The 15,077-nt window shown below is 34.8% G+C and overlaps 2 protein-coding genes across 7 annotated transcripts; both read right to left on the bottom strand.

The window, feature by feature from the left end:
- Positions 1-69: 69 nt before the first annotated feature.
- On the bottom strand, positions 70-9,351 carry LOC110807597 (FAD/NAD(P)-binding oxidoreductase). Its single transcript, XM_088207153.1, has 13 exons — positions 8,885-9,351; positions 8,173-8,215; positions 7,856-7,931; positions 3,959-4,018; positions 3,772-3,822; positions 3,305-3,359; positions 3,107-3,177; positions 2,987-3,038; positions 1,974-2,051; positions 1,539-1,628; positions 1,278-1,391; positions 758-826; positions 70-275 (listed from the first exon to the last, which is right to left on the bottom strand). Exons 1-13 carry the CDS (start codon positions 9,056-9,058, stop codon positions 219-221), a joined length of 990 nt encoding a protein of 329 aa, XP_088063279.1. The 5' UTR covers positions 9,059-9,351; the 3' UTR covers positions 70-218.
- Positions 9,352-9,858: 507 nt separating this feature from the next.
- On the bottom strand, positions 9,859-13,905 carry LOC110818868 (aspartic proteinase A1-like). Of its 6 annotated transcripts, none has more exons than XM_022047888.2 (14): positions 13,326-13,905; positions 12,708-13,066; positions 12,554-12,614; positions 12,388-12,482; positions 12,162-12,298; positions 11,841-12,009; positions 11,712-11,751; positions 11,565-11,629; positions 11,381-11,494; positions 11,103-11,167; positions 10,844-10,994; positions 10,542-10,661; positions 10,227-10,321; positions 9,859-10,130 (listed from the first exon to the last, which is right to left on the bottom strand). In XM_022047888.2, the coding sequence occupies exons 2-14, from the start codon at positions 13,047-13,049 to the stop codon at positions 10,040-10,042; spliced, it is 1,545 nt and encodes a 514-aa protein (XP_021903580.2). In that variant the 5' UTR covers positions 13,050-13,066; positions 13,326-13,905; the 3' UTR covers positions 9,859-10,039. The 6 variants fall into 6 exon arrangements, with proteins under 6 accessions (XP_021903580.2, XP_021903588.2, XP_021903595.2 ...); XM_022047896.2 differs by having other exon boundaries at positions 12,162-12,291; positions 12,384-12,482; XM_022047903.2 differs by having other exon boundaries at positions 12,162-12,274; positions 13,326-13,904.
- Positions 13,906-15,077: the final 1,172 nt, after the last annotated feature.

Below are 15,077 nucleotides of genomic sequence, written 5' to 3' on the forward strand. Positions count from 1 at the left end.
TTTTTTCTTCTCCTGGTAAAATCATTACACAGAAGTCACTTCCATGTGGAAAGGCATGGTAGGAGAAACTAATAAAATTGGCAATGTATAAATTCTGAGGATCCAACAATGGTGTTCTAATTTTCCATGTTCTTTTCAGGAAAAAGATATTTATTACATCAAATTTGAGTCGAAAACATAGAAAATGACTGCTTAAGATGCTCAAATGCCTAAGCCTATCAAAATTTGTAAACCATCGACTCGTTGTATCCCAGTTCTCTGAGTATGCCAGTGAGCTGCAACATAGCAAGCCAAAAAGAAAAATACGATTAGATTCCGCGTGAAAATGAAAATTAATAATGGATCTAAAATCTGGTAAATTAGATAGGAGTTCTTAATATTCAGGCACAACTCCGGATAAGCTACTTGTTTATACAATACATGCAATTCTCTTTTAGATTCTTATTTTTATTCTTCTTTACCATATAAGCTAAAAGTTTTATATTAATTTATTTTTAAGTGTTTTTAGAATTGTTTATTATTGTTTTCTATTATTTCAGAGGTATGTTACTCACACATGATACAGTGTCGGTTATATGTTAAAATACTAACTAAACTTAGATTGGAAATATGTTCGTTAACTATAGGTTGCTTTCTTAAATAATAATAGTAATAATAAATTCAGTTATAATTATACCAAAATGAAAGATCTTCTGTATAATTTGTCGTCAAATCATTTAACAGCTTAAATGGTAAGGCGTAAACTGCCACGTCATACCTCTCCCTGTGAGCGGTCTTTTGCCTTGTCTCCGGATATATGTTTCATCATCCCAGGGGGGCCGCATACCTGAACAATAGGATACACTCTTATTCCTGATAAACTGCCCAAGCTAGTTACAAAATAGATGATAAATTTGCACAAGATTGTCCTCTAATGATTCATTTTTGTGGTCACAGCTATATCCATGACCTGTTTGGCCTGAATCTCTTTAACAGTTAAACTTAACACTCCACCATTCAACCACATTACATTTCATCTCACAAGGTCAGGGAAATGGAGAGAAAAAGATGGAGTCAGCCTTGACAAATAAAATGAGACAACCTAATCCTAGCAGATGGTTTGGGTTTATTATAACCCGCGCTTGTCTAGCTTCTGGTTATAAAAAAACTTGACTAGTTGTGTAGGCCTTCTATTAATTTTGAATGAGAGTTATTAAACCAAAGCAAGATTAGTTTAATACCAGGTTGCTAAGCAAAAAGGCAGAGGACGATGAAAAGCGACAATATGCACCACTTACTAGGATAAGAGTATCCTCCCCAGGCGCAGGTAGGCCTTTCACAACCATATCCTTTGATATGAAGCCTACACCTCCTTTCCATTTTTTGGTTGGATTGTCTACAGTGTAAAATATCTGCAGTTTAAGAGGCCAAGATTAAAAGAAAAGGTTAGCTATTGAGAAGTAGGAAAATCTAATTTTTGGCTAAAACAAAGCACATATTGCTTGCTTTCTATTCTCTGTTAAACTAAAAACATCCTTGGTTGCTGAAACAACTCCTACCTTCAAATTTGGATGGTTGGCCGCAAGTATATCAAGCTTCTGCTTAAGAAGTATGTCATCCGGAGAGACATTACCATAAAGCAGTGACACCTGTTGCAGTAAAAAGGATTGAACTTACTCAATTGACTTTAAAAGCACATATCTGTTAATTATATTAAATTAGATGATGTCAGTTTCTTTGGATGTAAGCATATACTTTTCCCTTTTGAATGACTACATATCCAACATCCTGGTAACAAACATTAGTTTTAGTTTCAACAGAACATAGTTCAAAATTTGGGATAGCAACAGCCAAGAAAAACAAAAGCAGTCTTTATTGAATAATATGTGAGAGTTGAGAACATATGCATCCATGGAAAACCCAAATAAAATGTAAAAATATTCTAAAAGATAAATAAATTAATTTTGCAGCTACAGATGATAACAAAGTCTCACCTGAGTATTGTCTTCAGGATTCTTCAATATAGCTTCGATTACCTGAAGCATTGGAGTAATGCCAGTGCCACCAGCAATCTGGAAGATAAAAATACAAATATATTTCAGATAGGCAGAGAGAATGAGTGCAAGAGTTTGATTTAACTCAGAAAGCATGTTATATTGCTAAAGTAATGCATACTTTTGAGAAGAATAGCCGTTTAAATAAATTGTGAGAAACAGATAGATGTATATATATTGAAAAACTAAGATGGATATAAGGAATTGATTTATTTTGGTATCTAGTAAAAGCTCATCTAAACCACATGGCTAGCAACCAACATAAGTATGGATAATAAAATTGAAAGGTCCCCAGAATAAGATTTAGTTATAGGATTGTTAGGGAAGAGGGTAAGCGCTCGTTAAGAGAAAGCTCTTTAATCACTTTAATAAGGGCCCGTTAATGAAGAAATCTTCTCTCTCTTTGATAATGACTCGTAAAGAAAGAACCCTTTCATCGTTGAGTTTATGGAACTCAAACTTTTTAAGACAAATTTCGCATGCTGCTTTATTCATAGGAACTGCAGATTTATATACAACTTTGGAGACAAAGAGAAGATTCTGAAACAAAAGAAAAAGGTGACTCCCAAACTGTCTGTAATAACTTCTTCCCAATCTAGCAAGAAGGAAAAGAGATAGAAGCAGTTTTGACACAGAAAGTCTAGGAACTGCATAAAAGTTTATCTACCTTTTTTCTTCTTATCTCCAGGTATACTCACTGATTTGGCCCATAAAGGTGGCAATCTCTTCTACTATCCTACTTCCCATCCATATTGCACAAGAAGGAAATGCTCTTTGAATATTAAATTTCCCCTTTTACTTCTCTTGGGAACTTTTATAGTAAACGGACTATACAAAATCGTAATTCAAGAATTCCTATATAATTTAAGTGACATCATCAAAACTTCCTCTATTCTTTTATTAACTGATCGCAAGATGAAATTCAAGTTAACACCTAGTTAATGAGCTCTTACCATGCCAATGTTTTTCTTCATATTGGGAGAGTACCTGAGCTTTTCAATGGGTCTGCAAGAGACTAACTGTTTAGTTGTTAAATATATGCTAGCAATGACTATTAAACATGGTTAACCTACCCTTTTACTTCGACCACATCACCAGGCTTTAAACTGGCAAAATGCTGACTCATTTTTCCTTCAGGATACACCTGCAAAATTTTGAAGAACATGCTCAAAAGCAATTACATGAAGCATTACATATTTGATGCTTGAGCATGTTTCCAAGATCCAACTGAAGAAAATCACAACAAAATGGAAGAATGTATTAAAAATCACCTTAATTAACAAATCAAAATATCCTTTGGAATCTGGATCTGATATAGGAGTATAGCTGAAAATCAAAATCAAGGGAATTCAGAAAGTCACCTATGAACAAAATCAAAATCAATATAATCCAACTTTCTTTGTTCTTTTTCTTTTGGAATCAGCATCATCTTATCATGTCTGAAGAGACAACCACAAAAAGGTTTGAGTATAACTATGTCTTCTTTCAGCATTTCTAGAAATTTCTCATCTGTGATATTATATAGAATTGAATATGAACAACTGCGGAGAGAAAAGACTGTTGCCTCATGAGTCATTGTAAAACAAGTGCTCAGGTAGGCCGTTTTTGACACATAATTTAAGAACCTGACCATTGGTTTGGAAGTACATGATGCTTTCAACAAAGCCAATAATCATTTACAATAAACTGGCAAAAGAGCAGTTTAGACTGAGAAATTAGTTTTGAGCAGCAGGCTTACGGTCGAATGACATATTTTGGTTTTCCTTCAGTATCTTGTCCTAATGGGGCCCTGCAGAAATGAGTATGAATCAGAGAAATCAATATGAAGGAAATATCACCACTTAGTTCCAAATATCAAAAAGCTTAATCACTATTATTTTTACACCTGCCAGAGAGCAACTTTGACCATTAGAAATAGAACTTACCTTGTAATGATGCAAGAAGCGACATCTAGGCCCAACTTGGCCGAGGGATCAAATGAAAACCTGCCATTTTGAGAATGAAGAAGGAAATATTCATTCCAGTGACCATTCAAGCTACAATTTTGGTATTGAAGTTTAGCATCAAAAACTATTGTGATATAACAAAATTTTATGAGGCTCAAAAACCTTGCAGTAACATCTAAGTAATTCTCCCTGATGTTGTTTACCATTATATTTCCAGAAATTAATGTCATCATGTTGATCATGCTCTTAAGTTGGAACTTTCAGTAGTACCAAATAGCACCATGAGTTTACACTTCTAAGGAAAATGAAATAAACTATAGCAGTCCAACTTTTACAAGAAAACCCACATCCTATTAGCATTGAGTAGAACAATATATACATGAGATTGCTAAAAATCTTACATGCAAGAACAACCACCCATATGAGGTTAATATTTAAAACACAATTATTTAATTTGTTTACTTCATTGTCTTCTATACAATTTTTAATATAGCAAAATTATGTAAAAAACTTATATTGAAGATGTAACACCCAAAAAAACAAAAAAAAATTCTTTTCATTTTTATTATTATTATATTATTTTATTTTAATTTATTCTATATAAATATAATTTAGTATTAATAGAATTTAATTTAATTTAATTTATTTTAATAGAAATAATAATAATAATAATAATAATAATAATAAAAAGGGGTAAAAATTATTTAGGGATTTAAATGAAAACAATTTTGAGAAAAAAATGGTGAAAATTTGGGTTCTGAGGATATTTTTAAAAGAAAAATCGGAAACCGAGGTCAAAACGCAATTTAGAAAAGTTGTGCCATACCAGCTGCCCGATCAGCAGCCCCGGCCAACCAGGACGCGCCAGGTGGCAAAGACGCTGACGCAGGATGCCACGTGGGAGGGAGCCACGTGGGCGATCCGCGTGCGCACGATCGAACGGTTGAGATCCGTTCCCGCGCGCACGGATGGTCCAGATAAAAAATGCGCACAGACGGCCCAGATTGCATCGCGTACGGACGGTTCAGATTGAATCGCGCACGGACGGCTCAGATTGAATCACGATGAACGGTACAGATTCATTCATTATTTAATCGTGATCGGACGGTACAGATTAAAAGCAATGGACGGCTCAGATCAAAAGTGGATGAGTATAAATAACCTTATCCGCACCCAAACCCTAACCCTAGCCGCCAGAGTCCCTCGCCGGAGAGCTGACTGCTGCCACATGCTGCCGTACCGGAGCAATTTTCGGCCGCCAAACGAGATAAAAATTCTACTATTTGCTCATAATTTGATTCTAAACCCACATATGGCTAAATCGGAGCGAAAGCACCGGCCAATTGGCCAGAAAACGCTGCTGAAGCTCAGCGGCGCTGTCGCTGAGTATCTCGATTTTTGCCTCCGATGAGCCCATTCCCGATTCCCGTTCGATGTGATTTTTTCACCATTATGATCACCGTTTCCTCCTCTACAGGTTGATCAGAGCAAAACACCCAACCGCGACGTGAGCCAGAGGAGCCGCCCCACCGGAGAGCCCCACCGCCGGTAAGTTTCGGTTTTCTGTGTTTTTTCGGCCCACCGAGGGCCCTAAGTGTGTTTTCTCACAGGAACCGATTCAAGTTTGGCTGAATTTGGCCGAAAACGGCCAACCCGAGGCAGATCACCGCCGCGAGCAGCGGCTCTGTCGCCAAAGCACGGCGGAGCCGCCGTGCCGGAATTCTGAAATTGGCCGATTAGGCCTTGGGTCTGATTTTTGGGTTATTTGGGACATGTGTAGGTACCGTAAGCGCGTTTCAGTTCCCGAAAAAAATTCAGGAAATCCAGGGACCGCCCGTAGGCGCAGTGAAAATTTAGTTTTCGGCGTCAAATCAAGTAAAGACCCCTCACTCTATTTCCTATCATAGAATTAAAGTTCGAATAAATGGTAATACTGTATTTTGTGCAATTAATAGATATGTATAATTAATTAAGGTTGCTAATGGAGCTCGAAATTGAAACATTATTCCCTGTCGATTCCTGCTTAATTTATTTTACAGTTTAAATGCATTATGGTATCTGATTTATCTATTCTATGGTTTTAAATGCATAAATCACTGCTTACTTCACTACTATTTGATTTTGGAAATCTAAGATATGCTTACTTTGTTGGATGCACGTTACTTGTTTATGTATTTATGTTTGAGTTGGTAACGGAGACTAAGGACAAATAGGAATGAGATTTGATTTGATAAATGGATAAGATGACAGCTTTACTAGATATCCTGGGAGATGATGGACGGATCGGGTTCATAGGGAATCTTACCGTGAACGTTGTCTCATACCGAACGGGGTATGAAGACTTGGTCATTTGGCGTTCATATCGGACGAGGTATGGGGACGAACGCTTCACCCTCATACCAGACGGGGTATGGGGACGCCCCTGGAATTAAGATTATTTAAAGGGAATGATTCACGTGTAGCAGGGACCCCTATGGATCCCCATGGATACTAGTAGGCTGGCAAAAAACGAGAAACGGTGATAGTCAATTATTGTCAATGAATTCGGGTTTATGATGTGTTTTATATTACTGATTATGCATGAAATTGTGATCTGTATGATGTTATTATCTTTATAGATTGTTTTCACAGGTTCCCAAAGGGTAAGAAAAATAGTAAGTAGTTTTATTTTAAATAACTGTATTGGTTTAAAATTTGTACTCCATTGGTTGTTTTCGGTTTTCTACCAACCTTTGCTTCTGTAACGGTAATATAGTGTGATGTTCTTATTAGGGTAATATACCTCATTCCTTATTTAACAATTTCAGATCAAAACGACCTGGTTCTCGAACCCGATCCACAAGAAAACGGCAAGTAGATACTAGATATTTTATAGTTTCATTTATTTTTTCCATTTCTCGTATTTTTTTTAGAAAATTTATTCCGTAATATTATTTAATACTTTTAAATTATTGTATAAAGGATATTAATCTTAATTTTTTATTTCGTTTCTGCATTCACATTATTATATGTATTTTCTTTTGAATTTCCGGCACTGTTATAGAAGATTTTTGATTCTGTTACTGACATAATATTTCCTAGTAAGAATATTGAAAAGGAAGAACCAATCTGTATGAATAGAGAAACATTGGTGAAACAATACAGACTACACAAGTTATCCAAACCTTTTTAATTTTATTAATTGAAGTTTGCTTCATTAATACTAAATCCCATAAACCAGTATGTCCATTTGAGAGTAACATGGATTTTATAAAATAGTCATCGAATATGAGATATTGATGCTAACTAGATTTTCATCTCAAAAAGCAATAAAAATGAACCAAAAATATAAAACGCAAAAGGAGGCGCAAGTTTGGCTTTTAGTATATGAAAGTTATACCACCTGCAAAATTTCCTATGGAATCACTTTTTTTGTAAACCTACACTCCATTCACTTTCTATGCTTTGTTTGCCTAAATTAGGTATCCCACTATTTTTTTAAAATAAATATTATGTATCCCACAATATATAAATACTCAACCAAACTGCAGAAGCAATTGCCATCATAATCATTTCAAACCTCGTTAACTGGCCTTTAACAAATTTTATTTCTAAAAAGGAAAAACAGCGGAGTTATATTCAGCAAATTAAAGGTTGAGAACAACCATATATTTCTCTTTTTCTTTTTGCTTAGAGAGGGTTTACATTTTCACCAACAATACTGCACCTTTCTTATCTTAGAAGTAACAGAGAATTTCAAATGTGAACCATGTCAAGTACACAGACCAGTCTCAAAGGTAGAAATATAATAACCCATAAGCGCCACAACTTAATAGATTAAGATGCACATTTTAAGTATTCAAACTACAATTAGAATTATTTATCCAAAGAGCTCACCTGAACAATTGAGCATTATGGCTAACTCTTGCAGTGTCTTGCAGCTTAAATTCAATCCATTTATCTGGATTGAGAGCTGAAATACAAAAAGCTTTTGTTTCAGCTTATAACAAGGTAGAAAATGTCAGGAAAGCTACAAAAGATGTTCTGAACTTGACTATCCTGAGGAAATTTTATGGCTCAACCATATAACAAGAAAAGATTCTGCATCTAAATAAAAAAAAAAAAAAAATCCAACATGTTCTCATCACCATATATCTCCCGAGCGGTCTTTATCTATTTTATGCAGTAGATGATGAAACAGAGGGGAGACTCACCAACTTTAGGAACTGTATCTTCCTTGACTTGATCAAGATGAACCTGTGATCATAGAGCATGGCAACACTTCAGAAGTCCAAACAAACAATGATATAAAATTTCAAGTTCACAAAAAGACCGATAACATTATTATATCACTATTTGGGGAAAAGAAACAGACCAGATTAATGTGATCTCCCTAACAAATCCCAAAATGCACCAAACACAATGATCAGTACGATAACCTGCCAGACCCCCAAAATTTTTGTCTACAACTTGCTTACCCAACACCACTCTGACACAAAAGTACTGAGGAAAGCAAACAAATTAAACCATTTTGACAAGTAAAGATTACAAGATAGCGACCCATTTAGGAATCCGTTTTGCCACCCAATTTTCCCAACAAAACTCCTTCACATGCTCCGATAAAAAATTACACCAGCTTAAGGATAAGCAAAGCAAACCCATTATTCCAGTCTCCCAAATCCTCACTCTATATGTCCCACTTAAAAGAAACTATGTGAGCATAAAAAATGCCGATTCAAAAACGCTTACGCCAGCCATCGGCCGGAAAAGGCGAAAAGAAGCAAACACATATTAGAAACTACGCATCGCATTGACAACCAAGAAGAACCAAATGCGGACAAGATGATTCCCAAGTCTGTAAACCTTTACAGTAAACTACAAACGCAAAGGAAGAAAACTCATATGGTATTAATTAAAAGAGATTACCAAATGTGGTTCGTCGAAGAAGTAATAATAGGAGATTCCTCCAGAAATTGCGGCGATCGCACCGAATGGAACCCGGAATCTATTGAAACAGAACTTGGGTTGGGGGCTCCCGAACGTGTTGGCAATTGCAACTGGTGTGGACTTAGCCAGTCTCCTGAAGAACCTAGCAGCCATTTCTCAAAGTGCAAATGAAGCAAGGAACAATGCTCAGTGCATCGGGTCGACGGGGATATAGAGCCTGTATACTTTCCCATCCGGACGGAGGCGTGAATGATACGGTGCAAGCAAGCATATTTTAAGTACCGTATGAATCAATACGTGGGCGTCGCTGATTAGCAATGGAGTCAAACTTTCTAGACGAAGTGGGCCCCAAAAAGAAGATTTTCGAAATTTTATTGGGAATTTAATTAAGGCCGTGGATAATTTACAGGGTTTATTGGGCCTGTCTCAATTAAATAAAGCCCAAACTGCATCCCATTAATTTATAAATAGTAATCAATAGAAATTTGTGTACTTCTTGTATTATTTTTAATATTTATATATTAACCCCCCATAAAAAAAAATATTTACATATTAACCCCAAGAGTAATACCCAATGATTAAATTTCAAAGTTCTAAACCAAATAAGGTCATTTTTAGCGTTACTTAAACAATTTTAATCTTTACCGGTGTGTGTTTTGGACTAAATCTGAATAAAATTAGATAACATAGTAAGAGATTGAACAAATTGATCAGTTTATGCGTAGTCTCAATTTGATCAAAATAAAAGAGTTTGGTTCGAGGGTATAAAAATATATTTATATACATAATTTTTATAATCACTATTTTTTAATTAATAAAATTTAAAAATTTATTTTATTTTATTACCGTAAAATATTATTTAACACTTAGATCCAATTGGGTTGCTAATAGACAACCCTAATAAAACCATAGAAGGAAATGGGCGATTGCAAAGTACAATGGCGACTGCAAAATTGAAGGTGAAGATTCCTCCTCTGCTTATTTTACTATTTCATTGCTAAGTAGCAAATGAATCTAACATTAGAAAACTATCAGATTCGAATTCATAATTTTTTAATAAAACAAACGTAATAACTATTCAAGTAAATAGTAGTTAATAATTTATATATATATATATATATATATTTGAAATAATTAATAGCTACTTGCTTTTGCAAATCCCACTCGAAGATTACCATAGTCAAATACTGTGTGGTATGCTCCAAGAAATATATCCCCCAAGACCCTGCAAGTGTATGAAATTAACCAATTGCAAATACTATATAGTATAATACTAATATCATAAGAAAAAATAAGTACAATAAAAATAATGTGCTAATACCAGAGGGGACCTTGCGGAGCAGCCACATCCAAAGCCACAAATCCACTAAAGCATACTGCGGAACGACTCTCTTTCTCTTCAACTTTAAGGACATACTAAATATAAATATCCAAACCAAAATATATGTAAGAGTACATTTTTCACCTTTGGAAGTTCATCAACAGGAAGTAGACATTCTCTAATTGAGGATTATAGTACAAACGATGAAATTAAAGTTTCTCTCAACCTCTGCGTTAAGCATAGTAGGTAATTCGGATTTGTAGGATAAAAAAGTCTAGTTCCAAGAAGCTGCAAAACCAAATAGATATGATATACCTGATGTGGGGCGAGAGGGAAGGATTTGTTGGCAATGGTAAAGGAAATATGTGGCATGGTTTCCATTTTACCACAGTTGACAAATGATTTTCCTAATGGATTCGGGAGACTTTCACATAGCTTTAACGTTTTCCAATTCGATGCAAGTACAACAAGGACATACAAATTAGTTACCCTTCATAGAGAAGAAACAAACAAGAAGAAAGATCGTTTTGATATTAATAAAGTAAATTATATAGCATAAGTGAGTTTATCAATTTTCATCTTCAAAAATTAAAACAGAAAAAGCAAAAAAAAGTCACCTGGTTTACATATTCGAAAACCCTTTGCTTTGCTTTCTGTTGCTTGAGCTGAACTTGAATCCAAAAAACACTCATCTCACACATAGTGCAAAGAACATTCTCCTGCTCTACCCCATCACTTCGGTTCCTTCTCACTGATTCCGTCCTAAATCTGCACGCATTTAAGCGTGAATGAGTTTATTAATGCATTAAAGACGAGACCAACAACCAAAATATTAAGTGACAATAGAACTTTAAGAGAAAATTATGAAATTCCTGCCTCTTATTTTTCGAGTCATTATACAGGCATAGCCCAATATCAACGCATATAACTTCAGGACGGACCTATAAGAGGGGAGTTTCTGATTAGAAATACTAATAATGCAGTTACGATGATCTCTCAATACTATAACTTAACTTATCTTTACTGTTAGATTTTATTATGAAAAGAAATCTAATGATACAAACAATGAGCACGCTAGTGATTTCTGTGGTATTTTCTTGTCTATTGGGAAAAAAGGTGACAATTGAGAAGTTGTTTCAAAGAGAAAGAACAACCCCAGATATGAGGTATTCCCATAACAGATTCCCATATTCCGTAACAACTTTTTTGCATTCCATGTTTGCTATTCCTTCTGCTCCAATGGCCTGGTTGATTTGAGCTACAATAGCCTGAAAAAAATAAAAATAAGATCAAATAATTAATTAATTAAGGCTGATGGAGTTGAAGGATGAGCAATACAGTTGGGCCAGCAATCCAGGATGTGCCAGAATCCACAATGGCACCACAACCCGTTGCGCAAAATCCTGAAAATTATCCAAACACCTTCTCACTATAAATCATGGACTGAAAATCAAAGTTTTCAAACCATAATTATTGTAGTATCACCTGTGGAATCCTTTCCAACAAGAATATCTCCCACTTGAATCTGCAAAGTGTTTTCTGTGTCACTCAGCAAACATTAATTTGCCAGAGAAAAATCTCAGAAAGAAGGTGATATGGAGTAAGAAATTAGACCTGCCAATAGCCCCTTTTGGTAACAGGGACATAAATGTGATCACCCGTGAAGTGCCTCCAATCAAGACCTCCAAACACAATCTCCCCTCCTACTCCTAAACTTGACTCTCGATTTAACCAGATCGAGAATATCTTTTGATCCATATGTTCTTGTTGCAACATATTCTCCCTGCATTAGTATGCCCATCAATATTTTCAACTATACATATGCAATGGTTATCACCATAACTTTTTCCTTTTAATCACTTCGGAAATCATCATCTAACTAAATTGTTATATCAAAGGTTACTGTAATAAGTTAGTTACAAAATTCTAGCATACCAAACTGGCATGGCTCGTCCAACAGCAATCTCTTGAAATCCAAGTCCAAGAATCCCATCAAACTTCATGCCAAGGAATGCTAAAGTTCCTTCCCTTGTAACCTCAATAAATTCCTGACCATTAAAAAAGGCTAAAATCTAAACTAACTAATGTCAATACATACATACATATTTGTTTTCAAATATAAACCACTCTCTCTGTGCACAAGAACTAATTACGTACCCACCTGATCTTTAATTACAAAATCTCCAATGCTCACATGATCTTGGCTGAAGAAACCAGAAATTGATCCCAAAGCGTACTTGATTTTGCAAGGTATTCCTAAATAAACAATGAACTAACTGAAGTACATAAAGAAATTATTTAAGTATTTGATTGATACCAAAACTTACCAATCTTGGTGTAAGTATTGGATAGTCTTGACCTGTACCTGGGATGGAAATAGCACAGAATCTGCGCCAGCAGTAATAATGGTTTAGAGAATACCTAATGCTTAGCTAAGAACTCAGAAACATTACATAAATTATATATCACGCGGGGACTTACAGAAAGAAGGCATTTGGAAGAAGGGACCCAAAGATTGGCACTACCAGTATCAAAAAGAACATTGAAGGTTTGAGGTGGTGAGCCAACGCCAATCTCTCCGTAATATTGAGTGTCTAGATAATTCTTTAGATACACCACCTCTGCGATATTATCATTTAAGTAATAACTGCTAGTTTCTCCTTCTATTCTGGTGAATAATCTTGTAGCATGCAGAGTGTTAAGGTCAAGATGGCGCTTCTTTAGGCTAACTCTGAGCAGCCCATCATCATCAGAATAACAAGCAACAAAAGCCAAGGAAACCCATAGAGAGATTGCAACGGGAAGAAACTTGGTTGAGAACATGCTCAAACACCTATGTCCTGTGCATTGTTGAGGCAGATGACAAAACTAATCACTGTATATTTTTCTCCAATGCTTATTACCAACATTTTCAACATATAAAAATAAGCAGAAAACATATTTGATACAGAGGATAGATGTATATATAATGCACACACAAACACAAACATATAGTTACATGGTTTTAAAAAGCCATTACGATGAAATGCAGTAAAATAGTAGAGAATGCTTAAACCAGCCAAAAAAAAAATGGTGGTGATGGTGATGAGAGTGGGTTACCTGATGTGGGCAGAATTAGGTTTTTGGGGATGAATATCAAATTTAGAAGGAAGTTAGGGGGTTTTGTAGGTGATTGTTTGAGTGTGTCTGCAATTCCATCTCCATCTCTGTAATCCCGCTCCCTGCTTCGCGAAGCCACCGCGTAATTTCCCCGGATGTCTTGAACATTTCCCGCCAATTTATGGAGAAAATATTCGATATGCCCATACCACGTAAGTTTGCTTACATGGTAAACCTGGCAGTGAGAGTGTTAATCGTTACCGTCAACGCTATTGTCATCTTCTCCAATTTCCTTTGTCTGCTTCTGTCTCTCTCTCTCGACCGTGTATTCATGTTAAATACATTCCCAAACGGTAAGCTACCTCCCGTAGTCGACTTCGTGGCGGCGGCTTCTTCCTCTGCAGCTGCATGGCCGCTAGCAATCTCAGATTTCATCCTGTCCATTGAATATCAAGTGGCGCCCAACCAGACAAACATTCACCTTCCTGCGGCGCACGATCATGGCGTTGGTTTGATCAATTGGATCTGCAAGCAGGCGATGGCCATGAACGGCTCCTAGAGCCAATGGGGCTTTGGTCTGTCATTCATGTTCTCTGTTATATTTTTTTAAAAATTAAATTTATATATTAAAATGTACTCAATAAAAAAGCGTCAAGTTAACGGAAATAACGGCAAAGAGCATTAACGGATTTAACGGATCTATCTATTAATTCTAAATTAACGGCTGATGTGTCATAATTAGCAAACTCGTAAATGAGATGTCACGCTACCATTGGCTGTCCTACCACGTCAGCATATTAAGTGGTGAGCCCGGCGTATCTAATAATTTCTCTGAGAATTTTTGTTACTTTTATTGTGTCTTACGTTTTCTGTAAAAATAAATTTAAGTCTTACGCTTCGTTTGAATGAAAATGAAGTCCAAATTATCTACAAAATAAATTAAACAATATTCGATTATTTTAGGATGTGTTCAAAATTCCAGATGAATTTTTTAATTATTGATTTTATAATATAGTTACATAATAGCAATATTGTAAGAAACCAAACACAAATATTTTCAGTATATCATACTATCAAAAATAAATTATTCAAAAAATAAAATATTTAAAGTTTATATATATTATATCCTATTAAAAATTATAAAAATTAATATATTTGACTTTTATTTAAAATAAAATTATTATTTTTGATTTATTAATAATAATTACTTAATAAAAATATTACAAATAATAATTACAATAACAGTATTGTCACTCGTAACAACAATAATAATAATGACAGTGATAACAATAATAACAAAAATATATATGACAATAATGCTAATGAAATTGTCGTCAGTCACAATAATAATAATAATAATCACAATGACAATAGAATTGTCGCAAAAAAATTTCAGTAATAGTAATAATGATAATAACAATAATTAAAATGATGATAGTAACAATAAAATTGACGGTCGCAATAATAATGATAGTTCTGATGATGAGTAACAATAATACTAATGATAACGATAATAACAATAAATATGACGATAGTAACAATATGATCAGAATAATAATAGTGATAATAATAATAATAAAATAATAGTAATAATGACTTTAATAGTGGTAAGAGTTGAGCAACGGTGAAGATAACATAAAGTGCTAGTAACGATAATAATAGTGGTGGCTTAAGTGAATGATACTTTACCACATTCATAATAATTTTTTTACTAAATAGTAAGTAGGATACGATGAGAGTTTTATCTATTAT

The sequence above is a fragment of the Carica papaya genome, chromosome 7 (assembly GCF_054855325.1).
Source record: "Carica papaya isolate Zhongbai chromosome 7, ASM5485532v1, whole genome shotgun sequence".
Lineage (NCBI taxonomy): Eukaryota > Viridiplantae > Streptophyta > Magnoliopsida > Brassicales > Caricaceae > Carica > Carica papaya.

Coding starts and splice junctions, on each gene's coding strand:
- LOC110807597 (XM_088207153.1), bottom strand. CDS start 9,058: ATGGCTGCTAGGTTCTTCAGGAGACTGGCTAAGTCCACACCAGTTGCA. Junction 4,019..7,855: donor CATAATGCTCAATTGTTCAG/GTGAGCTCTTTG, acceptor TCAAAATGGCAG/GTTTTCATTTGATCCCTCGG. Junction 1,629..1,973: donor ATCCTGAAGACAATACTCAG/GTGAGACTTTGT, acceptor TTACTGCAACAG/GTGTCACTGCTTTATGGTAA.
- LOC110818868 (XM_022047888.2), bottom strand. CDS start 13,049: ATGTTCTCAACCAAGTTTCTTCCCGTTGCAATCTCTCTATGGGTTTCC. Junction 12,615..12,707: donor CTTCCAAATGCCTTCTTTCT/GTAAGTCCCCGC, acceptor CTGCTGGCGCAG/ATTCTGTGCTATTTCCATCC. Junction 11,495..11,564: donor CCTGGATTGCTGGCCCAACT/GTATTGCTCATC, acceptor TATTTTTTTCAG/GCTATTGTAGCTCAAATCAA.